We start from the raw sequence: 23,866 nt of genomic DNA on the forward strand, positions 1-23,866 counted from the left end.
CAAGGTCAAAATCCATTATAGATTAACTCAAACAAAACTAGCTTTTTCAAAACACAGGAGAGCCTGCAAACCCACCAAATTGTATCTTCTCTCCAGCCAAAAGTGAGCTTAGAGGCCCTGGCATTGAAACTGGCGCCTTGACTGGTGCAGAAAGCTTGCTGAGTGAGCCGGAGGCAAGTAAAGTCCCTGGTTCCAAACTAGTAGGACTCCTGTCAGAAATCGCGGCCTTTTGAGATGATATGCCACAACCAAAAGGGCTCACTGCTTCCTCAAGTTGGATCTGTGTTAAGCTAACAACCTATTCAACACACACAAGCAAAAATGTTGCTTCATAGCAAAGGCCAACATGTTTGAAAAACTCACGCAAGTTATTTTAAGAACACATTAACTTGATGTGGTTCATAACGACCATGCTTACAAAACAGCTGAAAGTTACTCAATTGAAAGGCTTTTGAACTCCTATTAAAACAAGGAACACGCCCAAATTCAATAACACTCGCGGTTACCTTCCACTAATAACTATCAAAGGTTTCCCAATTTTTACACTATTGCGATGAACGGCCAATAGACAACAGAGAACTGGGTAGCAACACACCCTTCCCCACACATCAACATTTCCACTGAGGCCTAAGAGTAACTGTCTCGCATACGAACATGGAGGACAGAGAAGCCAATTGAAGCCTAGCACTAAAAGGAGAAGTTAATTCAATCGGACAGTAACAATTGGGCATACGCATCATCGGACCACTCGCATGAAAAGCATACCCTAGCTTGCCTTCACAGAAGAAACTAAGAATCCTCACCTCATGAGATGATCTTTGCACACCCCATGCAGCATTGATAGTAGGAGTGCTATCGTTGGAGTATCCATGCAAAAATACTTGTGTATCAGCATGTGCTCCAACTGCCACTGACTGATATTGTGAAGCCCTGTACAAACACATCTTCTAAATATTGCCAAGATGCCAGTCACAGAGTCACGAAAAGAATTCGTCTAACTATAATATTTCTTACTTGGAGACCTTCGGCTCATCTGCAGCAGCGCCTGATACCACGGTCGAATTAGGAATAACACCAGGCTGCTGCAGGTTCGAGCCAATCACAGATGTCAGGTACTTCCCAACCCTTCCATCATTTTTACCCACATCTGCATTTGGTACAGACCACCTTCCTGCAGGATTCTGTCCTGATGAAAGCATCGATTCCTTTCCAAACACTTTTTGCTGCTTGGTCACAATCTGCTCCTTTACCTGCATTACATACACAAAAGCTCACCCCAGCAATACCAGAATCATATAATAAGAAATATGACACTCTGAAGAACCACCTTAAGTTCCTCTATCTTAGCTTTGTCACGCATCTCGCGCTGTTCTCGAAGTAGATTGCGCTTTGACCTAACCTCAGTGAAGTCATCTTTATCATTGTACACTCCACTTCCTTGCTGCTCAAAATCAAAATCTGCACCACCTTGCGAAGCGGTATCCCCAAGCTCATCCAATTTTAGCTTTGTTAACTTTCCTTTGGCCTGATGGCTTGCACTTCTTATCCTTGCTTGACCAGCATCAACTTGAGTGGTTTTAAACCCAGCCTGCACTGCTTGCAACCTAGGAGCAGACTTAGTAAGTTGGGACCTTGTTCCTCCAAAGCTTTGTGAGTAAAAACTCGAGTCCGATGTGTCATCAGTTGCAGACCTTGATGCGCCGTCAAGCCCACAAACTGAGTCATTATGTTTATTATCATAGGGGACGTCATGAACTTCTTCATCGAGACCCAGCTCGGACCCCTTCTCCGAAGTCACTGATAGCTTGCGAATTTTGTATTCAGCACGACAGATATTTTGGCGATTTGTTCTATTTCGAGGGGCTTCTTTGCCTGGACTTTCAGGCAATGCCTCCGCAACAGAATATGGTCCATTTGTCCTACCCCTGCCTCTCCCATATACACCATTACTCCTAGCATTACTGGTCCTCCTCCTGCCACCTGTTATCTTACCAACTGAAGTGTCCTGATTTGATGCGTCGTTCATATCAGCACCTGGTGCGGAAGATTCATTTGGGCCTAATGTCACTGATGGCAAGGTGGGTTGAGCTGCACTTACCAAACATGCATCGGAATTCTGATCCACGTGATCCTTGGAAACAAGAGCAGCATCCAAGAAGGAATCAGCTGAGCCACTGACGGCAACAATTGAACTGTAGGAAGAATGGATATCATTAACCGTGGACAATTGTGAGCTTTCCTTCGGACAGAAAAAATCGGCTTGATGATGTTGTGTCAATAGAGGCTGGCCCAAAGCATGATGCATTTGAAAAGCTGGTTGCATGGGAGGCACAGGTTGGCTAAATTGGCATATCTGCCCAAATTGGAAAACAGGAGGCTGTTGATGATGATGCGCTGTTGGGGGCATCTGCGGGTGCACCTGAAGGGGCATCTGTATGGAGCCAATCTGAATTGCATTAGGCATGAGAGGAGTACTCGGAAAAAGACCCATTTGTAAAGGGTAAGGTATATCCTGCTGTGTTTGAGGACCCGGCTTTGATTGAAGCATAGGCGGATGCAATGGGATGCCATTCATAGTGGTTGACTGAGGTAGGGGTACTGCCATGAAGGAGAAGGGCTGCTGAAAGTGCTGAATAAAAGAGTGACCGTGATGATGGCCCTCAGATTGCCCCACCTGCAAATTTTTCAATACACCCCCAGATGACAAGTTATTCTGCATCTCTATAAGACCTCCTTTCACAACTTCCCATGGGCCTAGAGTCTCCAATTCTCTTTCCTCGTGCTTCTCATCCTGAATACCAGTTGTTGATGGTACAAGCAATTGGTCCCTCCGCCCATCTGAATCAGCAGGCCCCTTAGCATCATCTACAAGACTGCCTTGCTCTTCAGCATGTTGGCTTTCCCAAGTAGACTCATCTATTTCTTGTTCAGTTCCTTGTTCCAAAGAACTTTTGGGATATTTGTGGGTCTTTGAATTGTCCCATTCCTGCTCATCCAGGTCAGCTTGGACAGCTTCCGTTTCTTTGACACACGTCTCTTCATCCATATCCTTCCAATCGCCATCTTCATCCACATACGCAACAACTTCACTGGCTTCCGTATCAACTGCTGCATGTTTCTCATCTTCTCTTGACTGTTCTTCAGACTCGGTCAGATCAGAAAGCTGCTCTGAAAATTGATCGATCTCATCTGGCTCAGGAACTGCATCCTTGCAAGTTTGTGATATATCTCCAAACCCTTCTGCAGTTTCATCAAGCAGCTCTGTTGTGGGTTTAGGTGGCTCTATTGTGTCAGAAACAGGTCTTTCTCGTGTTGGGACCTCAATCAGTGGCCTATGAACATAATCACCTTTCTCTGAAGTTCCTTTCAGTGTCATTTCCTGGCCACTGAAATTAGCACCATCCTTGCGTACATTCTGCGAATGATTTGTGGTATGCATGGGAGACACAGCCTGCTCAGACTCAGACTGAACACTTTGCCTGTGTGAAACTGGCCGTCCAAAGATAGGGGGTGGGACTTTTGGTTGTTTAGGCAGAGACAGCCTGCGGCGACTGAACGAGGAAAAATCATTCTCTCCTCCATTACTGTACGAGAATAGCGGAGGTGAATGCAGCCGCTGCCCTTCTTGGAACTTTCCATGTCTATCCCTACCCCAGGAACCATCACTATCCCTTTCAAGTTCGGAGTCCACATACCCTTTGTTAATGTCCATCGACAAAGGTGTAGACGAACGATCCCCTCCTAAGAATCTATCACCATAACCAGATTGCCCATGCTCCTTTCTTGAGATAGAACCTGAAAAATTCCTCTCCTGGCCATACGCAGGGGATGAATTTTGTAATGGTCCTACTGGGAAGCTCCTGTTAGGCCCTGTGCTCATCTCCTGCAAAGAGAAACTTCTATGATCAAGCTCATGGGAAGGAATATCTAGATGATGGTAGTTTCTCATTGCAGAATGGAGGCCTGACCCATCATCCAGTGTCTCTCCTCTAGTCAATTGAATAGCTCTATTTTCCCCTCTTGAATCAGAAAGCTGCCTTCCAGAATTAACCAGCAGAGGATTCAGTCGAGACCCATCCATGAACTCTCTCTTTACAGGAGATTGGAGTGACATTGCTCCTCTACTCAAAACAAGGTCTTCGTTTTTATTCAGCTTATCAAGCCTTTGTAAACCTCTATGCTCGCCGCGTCTTACTCCATCCTCCGTCCTTTCTCTCTCAAAAAAGCCTGTGCTTGCAACTCGTCCAGATTCTCGCAATGCTATGCGTTGTTCAAGTTCTAATAATTTCCTTCTAGCTGCCTCTTTTCTCCTTTCTTCTTCCAGCATGATCGTATTCTTCTGCTCCTCCCTGGCCCTACGTGTTTCATCAGCCTTTCTTGCAACCTCTTCCTGTTCTCTTTGTGCTTGAGCAGCAGCTTCCCTTGCCTCTTGCTCTAACTTCAGGCGCAGCAACTCTTCTTCTCTTGCAAGTCTCTCTCGCTCTTCCTCTTCTTTTCTTGCAAGCTCCATTGCCCTTTCACGCTCCTCTACCAGTCTTTGTCGTTCTTGCTCCTGCATCTTCTGGACCCTTTCCAGCTCAGCTTCAAAATGCTCTCGTGCAGGATCATGAAAACTTGAGAGCTCGTCCTTCTTTCTCTTGGTGATCTTAGCTTCAAACCCTGAAGAATCAACAAAGGCTTCAAAGACAAGTGATTGACTGGATTTGAAGCTCCTTGGCTCATCTGTAAACGGATCCTGCCCATACAAGGTAGATACTCTTCTATCCCTTCCATAATCAAGTCCCAATAGATCGCTCCTTGCACCGGTATGCACACGACCAGCACTAGACACGTCAGACCTGCCATATTGATAACCACCCCCACTCTTCCTAATCCTGCCCCCCTGCCGATCATCCACCCCAAGCTTGCTAGAATTAACATCCAGCCTGTTGCCATCTCGGGACCGAGCATCTCTTGTAAATCTATTAGTGCCCAGTCTATCCCCTCTATGTGAAGGATCCACATCTCTATGTGAACTCAAATGCATGTCTCTCATGGAACCCATATTCTTGCTATCAGACGAACTGCTCAAATTGCCAATTCTTGCATCTCTGTTAGAGATGACTTCTTTTGGAGAATAGCCCCGGTCTTGCTTTGAAGGAGCAGTCCTGGCAGGCCCTCTGCCCCAGCTAGTGATATCCTCCCAAGAATCTACATCAAATTGCTGGCCAGATAAGCCTTTGATTGCACCATTGCTAAAGTTCATGTCTTGTGTGCTGCTTCCTTCAGAGACAAAACCACCATTCCTGTTATTATCTCGCAGATCCCTGTGGCCTCTGCCAAAATGGGACACGGACCCATTTCTCGATGTAGGCCGCCCTGTATCAGTATCAACCTTATGATCCAGAGCCCAGCTATCTACTAAATGGTAACCATTTCGAGGCCGCCCAGTTTCCAAGCGATCTGACTGCATTAAACCTTGTGTATTAGCACTTTGTAGTGTTTCCCTCTCATCATCACCCCAATTAGAAGTGTGTGTCAACCTTATCAAAGGTGATGGCCCATTAAATCTGTTGGTAACTTTTTCTGCAGCACGATGCGCATCGTAGGGCAGGCCCTCTGCAATGGAAGGCTGTTTAGGCAATGTATGCTGAGGCCGTGAAGGTTGGAGTGGTGGACCAGCATATTGCTTCACTTGCAACACATCTACCTTGGTATTCTGTTGCTGTGAGAGCTGTTGCAGCTTGACATGCTGACCTTTCAGCTCATGCTGCTTATCCCGCTGCTTCTGTTGCAGGTCCCGTTGTCTCTGTAAAGCAGGTACAGAGAGGGGCCGGACAGCTGCCTGGAGGGTAGGGAAGTCCTCTCCTCTTACCACCATGGCTTTCTCACTAGGTTGAGCATGTTGTATAGGATGTGAATTGAGGGCATTGGAATTGCGAGAGCTGGGAGGAATGTACAAGCTTGATTTTGCTGAAGGAGCTTGGGAAGATGAAGCTCCTGAATGGTAAAAAGGTGCCTTTTGCTCCATATTCTCTCCATCCGGACTAGCGATGGCCTTCGCTTGAGACAAAGGAAAGTTCCAGCTTGACTCTGAGGTCATAGAACGAGATCCTACAGCAGCTGAATCAGCCAGGATGCTTTGTGAGTCGGCCATGCTATCCCCAGAGGGAGCCATAACCTGTTGTTTAGACCAACCAGTTGATCCTGGCATTCCAACAAGTGGAACTGTGGGATCATTTCCGGCATGCTCACGCCGCAATGAAGGTAGATTCACAGGACGAGGGATCACAAGTTTTGTTGTTCTGGAATTCATAGAAGAAGCAGAAGGTTGAGATCTACCTGGGCGCGAGAGAACCACCATCCCACTATGACCGCTCTGCAACCGGGCTCTATACCCTGAAGAAGATGACCCTGACACGGAGGAAACACCACTGCCATGGCCAGGTGATGAAGATGAAGGCTGCCCATACGATTTGCTGAGATTCACAGATACGAACCTTGACGAGCTACCTGACTTTGCCATAGCCGCTTTGCACCGTGACTGTCGCGTACAAGCTTGATAATTTGTTGATTGTAGCTACGCTAAGAGGGAAATGGCAAGCTTGAGGAGTAAAATGATGGGTGATGGAGCTGCTCAAAACGCAGAAGAATGTAGAGAAATGAATACGAACAAGAGCAGCCTTGCTGCTTGGCGCTGTGTGAGAGGAATGAATAGAAGCCGCCCGTGGTGGGGGAGCAGGGTTCTGCTGAAAAATGCAGGAGTGTGAGGGAGGAGATTTCTCCTGCCTTCCTCCAAATACGAGAAAATACTGCTTAATTCTTTATCAATTGCAAGTCAAAATTCAATCTCGCAATTTGCTGATGAATAGAACAAGAGTCCATGCCCAGCTAGAACATTTGAGTCCACTCTCCCACTCTCCATTACAAATTCACAACCATGATGGGAGTAGTATGTCACCCATTCTATGTACAAAAGGACAAGGAGATCTTCAATGTACAAACTATACATCTCACCATGATTTGGCTCAAGTGATGAGTGCCGAGTCCTATGTGAACAAACACTCATGCATCCTTGTCATGGGTGGCCTTGTCCGAGCACTAAAACTTGCCATGCCCCAACGTCAGACCCTTGGTTATACCTAACTTAAACACCACACCTTGGGTTGTGTGTGGCTTAAACAATTCCACAAACAAATGGATGATTTAGAGCATATTTTTATATCCATCAAGACATATTTGGAGTGGCATCAGAACTAGTATTGTGTAGAGTCCAACCTTACTTTTATTATTTCGTAAGAAAGTTATCTTGTTAAGGTTGGCTCAGTCAATGTGGAGCGAAATGCATTGGTGGTGTGGAGGAGCCATGTATGGTGCGTTTGCAAGGTTTGGTGAGCTTGGTACTATAATCCTGCAAACCGCTTATGTGCAAGATTTTCATCCTCATTTGTGGACCTCCTTAATTGATCGCCTATTTTATGAATGTGAGAGGTGAGGCAATCTTGAGACCTAATTGTTGATCATGACACTTTGGTATAGTTTAGGCTTTTTTTTATCTAGTTATGCGTTGAGGTGGTAGACCTCTCACTCCACTATTGATTTTGCCTATATAATTTTACGTGTATCATGCTTGGTAATTGCTAATATGCTTTTGGCATGTTCACACATTCTTGTTGCTACTCTTTAGCAGTATATCTCTTACTTTGCGTATAAATTTGTGTACATTGTCATAAATATGTGATTGTGGATAACTATGTTTACATTCCGCTGGTTTTTAAGGGTCTATGTATTGTGTTGTGATCTTTTGGATCCATGCAAGGTGTATTGGGTGTTGGAGCAGGGCCTCAACTAGAGTCCTCACACACTAATTCTTGGTTATAAAATAATAAATGTATCGTTTTGAATACATGCTCATTGTGCCAATGTTAGCATAGATTTATGCTCAATTGAGATGGTCTTTTGATACACTTTATGCACAAATGAAATCCATTGTTAGTAGAGCGCCCCTTTTTTGAAGGCTCGCCATAGGTTATATATAGAGAGGACTAGGTGCTTTTGACGTTGTGATCGGTTTATGCACACCAGTAGTCAAACATACTCTTTATGTGTTAGTCTTTGATATTGAGATCATTTTTTTTTTCATTTTCTGTTGAGGATTTGCTCGAGTTACAAGGGAAAATCTGATCTGCCGTAATTGCTCCAAGATTCTTGCCGTAGCTTTCTTGATGTAGTGTTTACCTCCTACAATTACAGCCTCTTCTTCTGTGAGAGAGACATCGATAACATCAGAAAGTTTGATGGTACAAACTTTTCCATATGGAAAGAGCAAAGTCATGCGTCTTGATCTAGAAAGGTCAGTTGGAGCCACTATTTGAGTGCCAAGAGAGCAATGGCTACATGGATGCATAGTGAAGAGTACTCGATGCCAAAGCTAAATCCACTATCAATATTGTTAATGAAGCTACTTTTAAAGTTTTATGGGATAAATTGTGTAGTACGTATAAGAGCAAGAGTGCAAGCAATAAAATTTACTTGATGAAGAAGTTTTTTGAGCTTCGTATGAAAGAAGACACAAATTTTAGACACTTATATGAATTCAACATAGTCTTTAGTCAGTTGACGTCACAAGAACTCAATTTTGATGAAGAGGCGCAATCTATCTTCTTGTTGTGCTCTCTACCTTCCTCATGAAACACTTTATGCACAACCATAAGTAATTATGCACCGAGGCACAAGTTGGTCTACAATGATGTAGTCGGTAGTCTACTCACTTTAGAGATTTGCAAGAAATCCATTGAGTCTACCAAAGGTGGTGATGCATATGTTGCTAGCTCAGAGAAGCAACAAGGATGCACTTACAATCATGCCAAGTCTAAGGATCATAAGAATTTTTGTAGCAAATCTCGTGGTTCCATGTGCAATGTAAAATGCTATTATTGGCATAAGAAAGGCATGTGAACAAGGATCTTAGGATGAGAAGAAGTCTAACACTGACACAAAGGGAAAATCTAAGCTTGAGGAATCGATGTGGTTGGATCTCCCAAGAACAATGTTTCATATATTTTGATATTCATAATAGATCTTAGCATGGATGCTCTTGTTTCACAAGATGCCACTATCACACAGAATTGGGCCATTGATTCTAGTGTGAGCTTTCATGTTACACCGCGTAGAGATTGGTTCTCTAATTATGCAAAGTCTTGAAGCACAGTGAAGCTTGGAGACTCTCATGCGCTTAATATAGTTGGGTTGGCGACATCAAGTTGGTTTGGTATAATGGCACACAGTTTATAATATGCAATGTCAAACATGTACCCAAGCTAGAAAGAAAGAGCTTGATATCAGCTGGACAACTAGATGATTTGGTGTACACTAGTCTTTGGGAACACGTCTTGTGTCGGGCCAAGGGTAGCGGGGGAGCAAGGGGGGCCCAACGGAAACATGCACGGGGGTTTGACCCTAAAAGTAGGGAAGAGGTAGGATAGGAGGAGCGGGTTGTTTCCCAAATCATTTATGGCCCTTTGTTGGTATTAGAGCAGGGTAGATATTTTGGGAAAAGGGAGGGTCGTGGAAGGGTGCACGGTCTTGCATGTGCATGCGCGCTCTTCCTCTCTCATGAGGCTTGTCACAGTGGGCTTCTTTAAGCCTGTGAGCTGTGCCGAAAATAGAGCTTACACACAAGGTGGGAGGCAGGGTTGACTGCACGAAAGGCCATGGCACTAGCTCCAAACATCATCCCCTTGCCCTTTTGAGGGGTTTTCGTCTCTTGAGCCGCTACATCCAAGCAGCAAAGAACTCACCACAAGTAGCTTTCTTTGCTTCTTGCGCTACTGTCTCTTGCTACACCATGGCCAAGCATGCTTTTCAAACCATGGGCACCCTAAATTGGGCATCCCCCCCCCCCCCAAAAAAAAAAAAAACTAGAAGAGGGTCCCCATGAGCTCACGACCATGGCTTGGAAATTTGACAAACTCAAAGATTTGTAATCATTGCATTTTGCAAAGAATGGTTTGTTATTGCTGGTTTTTTGAGGTTCTCCGTGATTTCTTGACTTTTGCATACTTAACTAAGCCATAGCCAATTTGGGCTTGCAATTTCGTAAGAGTCTGGGCATGTACGGAGTATTGAGGTGCTCCATAGGTGCCTTGGTCCAAGGGAATCTTTTTTTTGAGGTTCTCCCTGATTTCTTGACTTTTGCAGACTTAACTAAGCCATAGCCAATTTGGGCTTGCAATTTCGTAAGAGTCTAGGCATGTACGGAGTATTGAGGTGCTCCATAGGTGCCTTGGTCCAAGGGAATCTTCCTTCCACTATGATGGTGATCTTCCTGATGTTGGGTGACATCGTGATCATGAGGATGCTATGGTTGGAAAACCGAATACTTTCACATCCCAATTTATGCTTATGCGGCTCCCTCACGAAAGGGGCATTCAACAATACAAAGGTCAAAGTTTGCAAATCACAGTGGGTTCTCCACGTTGTGGCTTGCCACAAAAGTAGCTATATACAACGATCTCAACCTCACAATTTGGTTTTTGGTAAGTTTCCAAGGCTTGAAAAATCGTCCTTTGTCCATCTTGCAAAGAAATTGTGGGGCATCAAAATTTGACATAACTCTTTGAGCAAGTTAAAATTAAAGTTTTAAATTCTAAATTTATTGAAACTTATCTCTCCATAATCCAAGCACGAAAAGCAAAGGGTTGCTTATGTAAAGCAAGGTTTCGAAGTCACGCAAAGCATGCTAGTTGTGTTTACTAAGATATATGCTCTCAGCGTTGGATCATCTAAGGTACACTTTATCACTGCATAGAGGGAAATTATGGCACGATTAATTGCAGTTACTCTTTATGGTTCCACTATGGCATACAGCTTGACAAGGTCGATTAGTTGTCAAGGATCAACATTTATTTTTGCTTTGCGAGTTGTTCATTGTTACGGTAGAGCAAGGCTCAATCAATCTCCAGTATAATTTTTGAGCTTAATTAGTCTCCAAGGTAATTTTATGACAATCGAGTAAGGCTCAATAATAAAACACTGCAATTTTTGCATTCTCTTTGCAATTATGACTTCTACAATAGTCTGCTTTCAAGATGGCTCTCACAGATTGGCCCTTGAAGAGTTTTATCATGCATGGCATGTGCATGTCTGATGAAGAATCGAAACATTGTTGAGCATAGGAGCTTGACACACTTTTCATATTGAGATGTCACCATCTAAAGCAAGGCTTCCTATTTTATGATTGTGCAATAGCACATTCCATAATCTGACATATGCTATAAGCATACGGATTTGGGGGAGGCTTTGCAACTGTATATGCATGGTCAGCAAATGTGTTCTGGCATGAACCAAGCCAACGAGCTTGCAAGGTACTTAGGACACTCTCTATGTATATCAAAATCTATAGCTATGAGCTGGATTTAACTTTAGCTACCACAACTACAAGCCTCCCTTAACAGGGATTTTAAATCTCGATACCATTTCAAGCTTATAGATTTTGCAGCAACCAGCACCAAATGAGTGATAAGGGAACAAAGCTTCTCCCCCATGCCAAAGCATTGTGTTGTTAAGTTGGAATCAACAACAAGGTGCCAACGGTTAGGGTATTGGAATCATGAAAATACACCTTCACATCTTTTGTATGACTATGTCAAATTGTGATGTATCAATGCCAGTTTTGGATAATGTAAGACAAGAGTAGCGGCTAAAATCAATTAAGGCCATCATTGTATCCAAGGGCTTATCTACTTATTTTTGCTGAGTCACATGCAAGGCATGTCCACCAAAGCAGTTTTTACGCTTCCGCTACAATGTAGGAAACTTTGTCAACGATATCGTTGCCACCTAATGGTCGATTATTTTCTTAATAATCATCAAGAAGGTTTCAAAAAAGTGATATTCGCATGCATGGGAGTCGCAAGATTACTTCAGAATAGGTAAGATCTTACTTGTTTCAATTGATTTTTCACCTTCTACTCAATATCACTTGAGGTTGGTATATTTTCTTATTCTTTGTGCATATGACTGCATCGATAGACATTGTACATATTATTGGTTCTATGTAGCACAAGGTGCATGCACTACACAAGGTGCTTTTCTTTTGTAGCTGATAGACATGGCCTAGCTATCAAGCAGCAAGCTCATGCGATAACACGAACCTTGTAATAGAGCCTCAAGGTAGGAAATATCTTGTTTCCATTGCAGTTATGTGGAATTGCACCCACACATTCACGATTGCATTATGATGATCAAACATATCTTGTCATAAAATCTAATATCTAACCAACCCAAATGATTTTCTCATATTAAACTGATCATTTAATGTGGGAGAATAAACGGGAACAAGGGTTAGGATATAAACAGGTGCTTATAGATCTATCTCAACACAGGGCCAATGGTAAAGGGGCCCAAATGAGAGATGGTATGTCAAAGAGCAAGGTTAACCAATGGAGCTTAAAGACCTTAGGGTTAGCTTCATTGAAGACCTCCAAGGGTTGGTGTTAAAAAGTCCTTTGAACTTAGGTAAGCTAGGGTTGAGCTTGAGGTGGGGACCTGGCCCAAGCTTAAGGTGCTTGAGGTGCTTGTCGTGCTTGCTGACTAAGGTGCTTGACGTGCTTGCTTAAGTAAGGTGCTTGAGGTGCTTGTTGTGCTTGCCGACTAGGGAGCTTGAGGTGCTTTGTCATGCTTGCTGACTAAGGCGCTTGAGGTAAGGTGTGCAAAATTCAATCATCAATGGGGGCAAGCCCTACAAGAGGGAAGATGAGAGAGAACACACACACACTCACACAAGGCGAGCTTTGTACAAAGAAAGCAAAAGGGACACTTGTCAAGTTCCTCCTCATGTTGCCCTCATGGTGTGCCTAAATTCTATTGGTTGCCCACCCAAGGGGTCCAATGATAAATTAAAATATTTAATTACTTATTTTTGCATTTATCAAGTCCTCTCTCTCAAAGGGGAAAGGGGGACATTTGTCCCAAGACTAGTATGCTTGCTTGGTATGACTGTTGCTTGTGATTCGCTATGCCTGAGGAGTCCAATGAGCTTTAAGCATGAGCTACAAGGGGGGGTCGAGCAAAGCAAGTAGGGGGCATGCTTGAGGGGTGTACTCTCCCCCCCCCCCCAACACACACACACAGTCTCATTGTGTATTGTGCAAAGTGCAAGAGCTCCCTCTCCTTCTCTAAGCAAGTAAAGAGGTTGAGAGCCTATGCCAACACTCTTGGCTATGGAATGCAAATCCAACCAAGAGCCATGCTTCAATGCTTAAGCTTGCCATCTTATCCATCTTCATTACTATGCTATCATGTATGCTAGCAAGAAGAGTGATGATAAGTGAGGAACTAATTCTTTCTCCTATGAAATGTTTCTTCTTCCTCTTCCCTACCCTCATTCCCTGCTAGCTCTCTCCACTTTCGAAGGTGTTTGAGGTGTTGGGACTGAGGCTTGGGATAGTTAATGCTTTCCACAAAGTTTATGTTATGCTCGTGATGCATGAAGCTTTCCATCTTCATTGCATCACCTAGGTCACAAGGAACACAAAGATTGTATTGTAACAAGTCTCTCTTGATGGGAGAAACTATAATACAAATGCCTATTGGAGGGGGGACCGGCTCCACATAAATTTGGTCCTCAACTGTTGTCATGTTATCTAAACTATCGCTCTTGCAAAGTATTGTTCATGCCAAGTTAACTAAATGCTACGTTTATGTTGCTACCATCAATTAAGTTCACCCACTATGCTCACAAAGTAATTCCATAAAAGTACTTCTCTAATTTCCGCTACTCTCCAAGTTAATAGGCCATTTCCATTAAGTATCTCTTAAATCTATGCAACACGTGTCTTAAATAAAAAACCAAAGAATACCTAGTATGAATACTTTCTTTGCCCAATCTTTCTCTCAATGGGGATATGTGATTGTTTAAACGATCCAAATGTGAATAAGATTCCAACTCATTTTTAGTCTATAGAACCTATTGTGTCGATAGAAGTGGCAATTTTAGGGGTATGACCCAACTATTGACAAATCACCATATATGTGCCAATGGTCACTTGTGTGATCCTTCACACATGTGCTTTCAAGGAAAGAAGTCTTCAACTACCAAGGGGTAGTAGAATTTGCTTACAATCACTATTTGTAGTAAGGTAACATATGATGGTACCCATCTACACTTGTGCTTTCAAGGAATCAAGCTTCAACTGCCAAGGGGTAGTAGAATTTGCTTACAAATCATTAATTGTAGCAAGGTAACTTGTGATGGTACCCATCTACCTAGTAGTATTCTTTTGGAATCTGACCACAAAATTTGGATTTTTATGTTAAGACAAAGGGTTCTTGGACAAGCGTCATAGTCGTGCATGGCTACAAGGTAGCAATTTCATTCTGAGGTCATCTCGGCCACCGTTCGGCTTCGACAAAGTTCTGCGCAAGCCATTTTCGACTACGTGGTCTCAGCGGGTGCAGATCCGACGCTGCAAATTTGGGGTTTCGGCCTACGACTGCAAGTGTTGAGGATATCTGCACTTCCAGAGTGCTGATTTGTGGCTATCTACACAACGAAGAACGGCTTACAGTTCTTGGAGGCATGTCACATACGACACGAGCGCACCTACACACAGACTGTAGGCGACATCCACCCGTTCATCAAGTAGCTTGTGTTTGCTGCTTGATATTCCAGATTTCATCCTGACATTGCAGGTACTTCCACATGGGATGTATTGTCAGAGATGATGTATGTCTGTTGAGGGTTTGCTGGCTGTGAGTCACGCAGCAAACAACCGCCGCAGCGGTTACAGCATACAGTGGGAAACTTGTGGATGTATGACTTTGTGGGAAGTCTATGTACTGTCAGATTTACTGCAGCCTTTGTTGAGGGTCGAGTGAGGTTTTATTGAGCTGGGGGATTCTCGAATGTTGAGATCCTTTCGGTGATATAGGTCTTGGAGCGATCCCTCGAGCACCCTTAGATAGGCAGCTAGGATGTATTGACTGTGAGTTAGACAGTTGGGATTGCATCTTTGCTTTACTGTCGTTGAGGCATTGTTGCAGTCTATGCTTACAAGACAATGATAGGACAGTGAGAGACAATACAGGTGCAGGATAGGTTTACCCACAGCTTACAGTGTTAGAGAGATAGTGGTTTTTTGAGCTCTTTTTTGTATGTTTTTTGAGTACACCATAGCCATTTTACAAAGGAGACTCTGTCGAAATTTTTGAAGAATCTGAAGCTTTATTGGTTCATTTGACAGGTTGATATTGGTTCAAGGTCAGTTTACAGGAGAAACTCTGTCAAATTTTTCCCAAGAAAGTAAACCATTGTGAAGCGTAGCTATGGCTGGATCACAGGACACTGCTCTTTACAATATCAAGAAGCTGGATGGAACCAATTTCCCATTGTGGAAGAAGCAGATTTGGCAGGTGTTGGTACAAAAGAAGCAGAAAAAACCTATAAAGCTCAAGGGGATAAAACCACAAGATATGGACGAAGATGAATGGAGCGAAATGGATGAATTGGCACTTTCTACCATTATGCTGACTTTGGCAGAAAGCGTTTACTTCAATGTAGTAGACGAGATGTCGGCTTATGAAGCATAGACAAAGCTAAGTGATCTTTATGAGAAGCAAAGTGCAGCTTCACAGGTATACTGGCTTAAGAAGCTTGTTGACTTGAAGATGAAAGAAGGGACACCTATGTCCAATCATCTGAATGAATTCAACACCATCTACAGTCAGTTGTCAGCTCAAGGTGTCAAGTTTGATGAACCTGTTAGAGCTATGTTCCTGTTGATCACATTGCCGGAAAGTTGGGACACTTTTCGCACAGCTTTGAGTAATTCTGCACCTCCAGATGGTTTGAACATAGCAGGTGTAGAAGGAAGTCTGCTTACTGAAGAAACCAATAGAAAGACAATGGACAAAGGTAAAGGAACAGCCTTAGTTGCCAGGGGAAGGACCAAAGAAAAGTACAAAGGTGGAAAGAGGAATCGGTCTCGTAGCAAGTCCCGTAGTGCTAAAGGCAAGAGTGACATAGAATGCTACCATTGTGGCAAGAAGGGTCACATGAAAAGAGACTGCAGAGAATGGAAAGCAGAAAAAGGCAAAGAGAAAGCTGAAGACCATGGTGAGAAGAACAAGTCCTCAGTGAAGATTCAAGAAATAAACGTGACAAACACTGTTGTAGAGGATGACAGTCTAGTGTCAGGAGACATCTACTTCTTGAAGAATACAATGGACTCAGCTCTTCTTACAACATTTGATGGAAATGCACTGAGTGACTGGATTATAGACTCAGGGCATCACTTCATGTGTCTCCAAACAAGGAGTAGTTTACCTCTTATGTGACCACTAAAGATCATGTTCGACTAGGCAATGGGCAGACATGTGAGATCTTAGGTGTTGGAGATGTTCAATTGAAGTTTCAGAATGGCTCTTCTTTCACGCTGAAGAATGTGAGACATGTTCCCGCAATTACAAAGAGCTTGATCAGCACAGGTTTACTTGATGATGCTGGCTACGTCACCACTTTTGGACAAAACATGTGGAAGATATCCAAGGGTTCGATGACAGTAGCACATGGAGTAAAGTCTGGAGGACTTTACATGATTTATGTATCAAATGTCTCTAAAAATGTAATCAATGTAACCGAGCAGCCGAACGTTTTTTTGTGGCATAGCCGGTTAGGACATATGTCCAAGAAGGGAATGGAAATCTTGTCTCGTTCTGGTTATTTTCCTGGCTTTTCATTTAATGATTTTGAATTCTATGAACATTGTCTGTATGGTAAGCAAACACAGCAGCCACATAAGCATAGAAGCAGTAGAAGAGATACACAGTTGGCACTTGTTCATAGTGATTTGTGTGGACCTATGCCTAACCTATCTCTAGGGGTAGCTTCTTACTTTATGACATTTATAGATGATTACTCGAGGACAGTATGGGTTTACTTTCTCAAGCACAAGGATGAAGCGTTTAGTGTTTTCAAAACGTTTGTGACACTTGTGGAGAATCAAAGTGGCAAGAAGCGTAAATGCTTACGCACTGACAATGGTGGAGAGTATGTTTCAAAGGCCTTTTAGGACTTTTGTGAGTCAAAAGGTATAAAACGTGAACTTACTGCTCCTTACAATCCTCCTCAAAATGGTGTTTCTGAGAGGATGAATAGGACCATACAAGAGAAGGTCAGAAGTATGTTGTCTAATGCACAACTGCCAAATGGGTTTTGGGTTGAAGCTGTATCAACAGCTGTTCATCTTATAAATAGATCTCCTAACAAGGTTTTGTAGAAGGATTCAGTGGCAGGGATGGTATGGTCAGGCAAAATGCCCTCATACAAGCATCTCAGAGTCTTTGGCTGTGAGGCATATACTCATGTTCCAAAGGAATTTAGGAACAAACTTGAGCCAAAGAATAGAAAGTGCATCTTTCTAGGCTATGGTAATTCTAGTGAGATGAGGTACAGACTTTGGGATCCTGAATCCAGAAAGGTTATCCGCAGCAATGATGTTCACTTTAATGAAGCCAAATATCATTCTAAACCAGAGAGGGTTGAGGAGATTAGAAGAGTTGTCTTCCAAGAAGATGGACCTGCACGTGCAAGACAAAATGTCAGGGCTTAAGAGGAGCAAGGACAGGATAGAGTGGAACCACAGGTTGTGGCTGAGCCTGAGCCACCTATTTTGCGTAGATCTGGACGTATCACGCGACCTCCTGATAGGTTTGTTTCATCTATGAACTATGTCATGTTGACTGATTGCAATGAGCCTTCATGTTACAAGGAAGCAGTGCAAATGAAGGACTCTGGGAATTGGCAATTGGCCATGCAGTCAGAGATGACAGCTCTGCATAAAAATCAGACATGGAAGCTAGTTAAATTACCACATGGCAAAAAGGCTCTACCTTGTAAATGGGTTTACAGGTATAAGATCACCGCTCATGATAGTCAGCCAAAGTATAAAGCAAGGCTTGTTGCCAAGTGCTTTAAGCAAGAACAAGGCATTGACTTTGATGAAGTTTTCTCTCCGGTGGTCAAGATGACTACATTGAGATGCTTTCTTGCATTGGTTGCCATATTAGATTTGGTGTTGCACCAAATGGATGTCAAGACAGTGTTCTTGCATGGTGATTTAGATGTGGAAACTTACATGCAGCAGCCAGAAGGGTTTGTTGAGAAAGGCAAGGAAGATTTGGTGTGTCAGTTGTTAAAGAGTCTTTATGGCTTAGAACAATCACCGAGGGCATGGTACCATAAGTTCCACAAGTTTATGCTTTCTCAAGGCTACAAACGTAGTGAGTTCGATCACTGTCTATATACAAAGAAGGCTAAGGATGGCAGTTGGCTGATCCTTATTTTGTATGTGGATGACATGTTGATTGCTGGCAAGCACTTGGAAGAAATTTCAGCTTTGAAGTCAAAGATGGCAAAATCGTTTGACATGAAAGACATGGGTGAGGCAAGTCATATACTTGGTATGCGCATTGAGAGAGACAGATCAAAGAAGTTGATTTGGTTATCTCAAACAGAGTATATTGACAAGGTTTTGCAACGTTTCAATATGGAGAAGGGAAAGGCATTGAGTGTTCCATTTCCACCATATGTGAAACTTAGCAAACAAGATTGCCCTGTGTATGAGGAAGAACAGGCTGAAATGGATAAGATTCCATATGCTTCTGCAATGGGTAGTTTGATGTATGCAATGATTGCTACTCGCCCAGACATTGCATTTGCAGTGGGAGTAGTAAGTCGATACATGTCAAACCCAGGCAAGAAACATTGGGAGGCAGTGAAAGGAATATTGAGATACCTGAAAGCTACGAGAGTATGCGTATATGCTATGGGAGTCAGGAGCTAAGTGTAAAGGGTTTTACAGACTCAGATTATGCAGGTGACTTAGACAACGGAAGGTCTACGTCAGGGTATGTCTTTACATTGGCTGGTGGAGCAGTATCATGGCGTTCTAGATTACAAGATTGTGTTACTCAGTCTACTACAGAGGCTGAATATGTTGCAGCATCAGAGGCATGCAAAGAATCAATTTGGCTTAATCGACTAGTAACAGATTTGGGAATCAAAGAAGAGATGGCCGTGTTATATTGTGATAGTCAGAGTGCTATACAACTGGCTTGCAATCCAGTTTATTACTCAAAGTCAAAGCATGTGGATGTGAAGTATCATTTCATCAGGGAAATGCTCGAGGATAAGCAAATTCAGCTTGTCAAAGTTCACACCACAGAAAATCCTGCTGATCTACTTACAAAAGGACTTCCCTCAGAGAGCTTTGCGCATTTTCGCAAGCAGTTAGGTGTAGGGTAGTACATCACTTCTCTACATCTCTTGTATATTAGCTTGTATAGTAGCTTCTCTCACACTTAAAGTACCACATTGGACTTTAAGTGGGAGGTTTTTAGGGTATAAAGCCCAATGTGGTCGCCCAGGTAAGTGGGCAGGCCTCCAGGTACGTACAAATATTCTTTTGTAAAAACCTAATAAGAACTCACTATGCTCAACACATTACAGTAGAGCGAGTTCACCATATCGTCGTGCTCTTCTTCTCGTACTCTCTCTCACGTCACACTTTCGCTCGTACTCCTTCAACTATGCTCAACACATTACAGTAGAGCGAGTTCACCATATCGTCGTGCTCTTCTTCTCGCACTCTCTCTCGCGTCACACTTCCGCTCGTACTCCTTCACCTCATCTTCTAATTTTTCCTTATCCATGTTTATTTTTCCTATGATGGACTTGAGGATCCACGTTCTCGTGGTCACCTCTATTAAGACGGTTACAAAACTACGTGGTAGGGATCATTTTTAACATGTGTTGTCCTACACAAGGTGTCCAACGTAGTCTAGGAGCTTATGGAGTTCAATTTAGCCGGTGTGGAGCAAGGTTTATGAGGTTCCTCTCACTCTTGTCGTTGAGTGTTTTCAATTACCTCCACACATAAGTACTTCTCGTACTTGAAGGATGTCATATTTCCTATCATCACTATATGAGACATATTTCACATGTGGAGAAATTGAGTCTCTGAGATTGACATTGGTACCTTTTTCTTAATTATGTATCACAACGGAGTCCCTATGTGCTGGTCAAATCCATTGTTAGACCACTTCAAGCATGTGGTATCGGGAATAATTATGAAAGTCCAAAGCACAATAATCACAACTTTTCATGAAAGTGACATGCCACATTTTCTCATCAGCATGGATCTTATATGTATATTGGGCTTCTCAAACATTTTGATGAGCAATTGTCAACATATTCATATGATCTTGGATAAAGTCCTTGATTTGTTGAATTTTCTCAATAGTAATCAAAATAGGGAGATAATCTTTTCAGATAGATTGCTTCTTGCTGACGTATGTTCGTAAGAAATACTCTAGCATTTCATGTCTCCATCTGTCTCAAGATGGTTCGCATAACTGATATTGATTCTTGTTCCCCATTGTTTAAACACGATCTTCCCAAAGTGATTGTTAAACTTGGGAGCATGATCATTTACAATATTGTTGAACAAACAACGTGGCTAACTCTGGAGTTTGTAATGGTGGAGCTGGTTGGAATAAACTTACAGAGTTCAATCAACCTATCTACAATCACCTATACAAAATCATGACCTCGTACGATGGTTGGTAGACCCGACGATAACTCCATAGAGATACTACACTTGTTATGACCAAATAGCTTCATAAGCTATCAAATGCATGGATTTGCATGCCACTACAAATATGTTGATGTTAAACACTAGGACATAAACTCCTAATGTGCATACATTAGCAAAAACTTATATGAACCTATATTTTCATGATTGAAATGGTTTGTGCATGCCAATACTCATGGCTTAGTTTATGCTCATAGCATATATGAAACTTGAGGGAATATGTGTGTAAATAGATATTGTACAAAGAACTAAATACTTCCCACCTTGAACTATAGCTATTCACACAATAGGCTATACAAAACAAGTACTAGCTAGCTGTACTAAAACATTTGAGCCATAATAGGATGTGAACATACACCACATCTATGTTTAAATAATGAAACAGCTTCATTGACATGACATAGCATTGCTATGTGTGTAATATGTGTGCAAAATTGTAGCCTATAAGTTGAAACAACCATATGAAAACTAGTCATTCATTTAGTTACCTCTTATGTGTTGTACCCCATTCAAAAAAACTCAAGTGAGTTAGAGATTTGGTCTACACACTCTCGTAGTCATCCGGTTTTCTATGTAAATCATTTACAAAAACACTATATAGGGGCCTCAACGTCATCAAGCAAGATGCTCTTATTGATTTCATTGAACCTCTCACTCAACCGCATGACCCCAAACATATTTTTGATGATCATGGTATTGCTCGAGTGGAAAAACATCAGTGCTCTTGAAAGGAAATACACCACTTCTATTTTTGAGGACGAAAACGTTTTTCCAAGGAGGGAGTAATGTCAAGCCAAGGGTAGTAGGCCCGATGGGAACATGCATGAGGGCTTGACCCTATAAGTAGGGAAGAGGTAGGATAGGAGGAGCAGGTTGTTTCCTATACCACCCTTGGCCTTTCATCTTGGATGATAAAAAATAGTAATCTTGCGGTTTTCAAAGGTCATAAACATGGTACTCTTTTACTCCATACATGTGTATTATATGAAATAGGATTTTATCTCTATAGTTGGAGTTGTCGTCTGAGTTGTGGCATAGCCGGTTAGGCCATATGAACCAGAAGGGAACGAAGACCAGCACGTTTTGGTTACTTACGTGTATTGAGTTTCAATGGTTTTCCTTTATGTGAGCATTGCATTTACAAAAAACAAACTAGGTTTGTACACTTGCCATTGGGTAGAAAGTGTTTTGAGCCATTGGAACTTGTACATTGCAATGTATGCAATCCAATGCCGACCAAGACTCTAGGGGAGGCTAGCTAATTTGTGACATCTATAGGTGATTCTACTACAAAGGTGTGGGTATATCCTTTAAACATAAGGATCATGTCTTCTTTTCACTTCATAAGTTTATTGCATTAGCCGAGAAAATCAATCATGCAGGAAGCTCAAGAGCTTAAAGACTGACAATGGGGGAGAATATATCTCAAAGGAGTTTGCAAATTTTTTATGCTAGAAGAGGGATTCGATGACATTTTATTGCACTTTACACATCTGCCCAAAATGGAGCAACTGAAAGAATAAATCGAACGATTCAAGAAAGGGTTACAACTATCCTTTCTATGGCAAATTTGACTCAAGGTTTTTGTCCTAAGGCTATTTTGATAGTGGTTCACATTTTAAATAGATCATGTTGTACGCCATTGAATTACCAAATTCTATAGGAGTTATGGTAAGGCAAGAAACCACATTATGATCATTTACACGTCTTTGGTTGCAAGGCATATGCACATGTGGCAAAAGAGCTTACACAGAAGCTTGAACCAAAGTAACACAAATGTATCTTCATTGGTTATGGTGCGGAAGGAGAGATGGCTATCATCCTTGACACCCAAAATCTCATAAGATCATTAGAAGTTCCAATGTCATGTTCAATGTCAAATTCTCTAAGTTTGTGGAAAATTATTAAATTTTGTCTTAGATCCCAAACCAATGATCCAAATCACAAAAATTTTCAACCATAACATCCTCATAACATTCTAAATGAGAGGTGCAAACAGATCTTCAAAATGTGTTCCAACATGGATCACGATCCATGTACCTCTGACCCATAATTCACTTGTAACAATTTGACCTAGGGTCTATATTTGTCCTAGTCAAAGTTTGATCAAATTTGGAATTGTTTTGATCAAGTTATGCTCATTTTTCATTTTATGGCGAATTTTGTGTTATTTTAGCAATGACAAAGCCTTTGTGAAGGCACGAGTTGACTTACAAGGACATTGATAGGCTATAAGAACATGTCCCCAAAGTTTCTTCTCCAAGTATGACCAAACATGGATCGCGATCCATGTACCTTTTCCACGTTTTGAGACCACATTCAAGCAAATCAACTTCCAAATGCCAACTAAGCTTAACCTAGAAATTTGAATTCATTGTCACATCAAGATGCATAAGAAATCTATCAAAGATATAGAGTAAAAGAGAGTCACATTCAAGGATGTTGTCTCAGATTCAATCAAACTCATAAGTTTAGTGAGGAGCCTTCCACTAGCAATGCTCTAGAGAGAGCTAAGAACAGTAGTCAAGGAGTGAGACACTTTACTCAAGTCTCAAATCTACCAAAGCATTTTCAGCTAAATATAAATGATCTTATGCTGACTGAGAATAGGGAACCATATTGTTTCCAAGAAGCCATGCAAAATGGATGATAAGAACAAGTGGAGAAAGTGATACAATCTAAGAACAATTTAGTTATTAGTAATGAGATATGGAAATCGGTTAGATTGCCTATAGGCAAGACATCATTATGTTGCAAATGTATTTACAAGAAAAAGTATACATCAAGAGATCCAAAGCCCAAGTACAAGAATAAACTCATTGCTAAAGGTTTCAAGCAGCAGAAAGGTGTAGATTTTAATGAAATATTTTCACATGTGGTCAAGACTACATTGCATATGGTGCTTGGACTAGTAGCTATAGAGGAATTGTAATTAGTCCCAATGGACGTGAAGATGGCTTTCCTTCACGAAGATCTCCAAGAAAATGTGTACATGGAGCGGCCTGAAGGGTTTGTTAAGCAAGCAGAGAAGAGCTTGTAAGAAAGGGTTGTATGGATTAAGGCAAGGTTCCAAGCAATGGTGTCCGAAATTCAATACTTTAGTGAAGTCTCATGGAAATAAATGGAGTCTTAAGTATCACTTCTTATACACGAAGAACCTCAATGATGGATCACTTATTCTTCTTGTGTTATATATTGATGACATGCTAATTATCGAGAAGAACACTCCCGAG

At 42.1% G+C, this 23,866-nt stretch overlaps 1 protein-coding gene across 1 annotated transcript in view; it reads right to left on the minus strand.

Annotated features, from left to right (window-relative positions):
* LOC147427912 (uncharacterized) overlaps positions 1–6,819 on the minus strand; it is a 65,743-nt gene extending 58,924 nt beyond the window's left edge. Inside the window, exons 1-4 of the mRNA XM_086496470.1 lie at positions 1,328–6,819; positions 1,015–1,250; positions 804–930; positions 76–298 (exon numbers count right to left, since the gene is read on the minus strand). Of these exons, the coding sequence (XP_086352596.1) occupies positions 76–298; positions 804–930; positions 1,015–1,250; positions 1,328–6,505 (5,764 nt within the window). The 5' untranslated portion in view covers positions 6,506–6,819. The remainder of the gene's footprint in view (positions 1–75; positions 299–803; positions 931–1,014; positions 1,251–1,327) is intronic.
* Between the last annotated feature and the right edge of the window lie 17,047 nt (positions 6,820–23,866).

The sequence above is a fragment of the Adiantum capillus-veneris genome, chromosome 23, assembly GCF_014529385.1.
Source record: "Adiantum capillus-veneris isolate H3 chromosome 23, ASM1452938v2, whole genome shotgun sequence".
Classification (NCBI taxonomy): Eukaryota; Viridiplantae; Streptophyta; class Polypodiopsida; order Polypodiales; family Pteridaceae; genus Adiantum; species Adiantum capillus-veneris.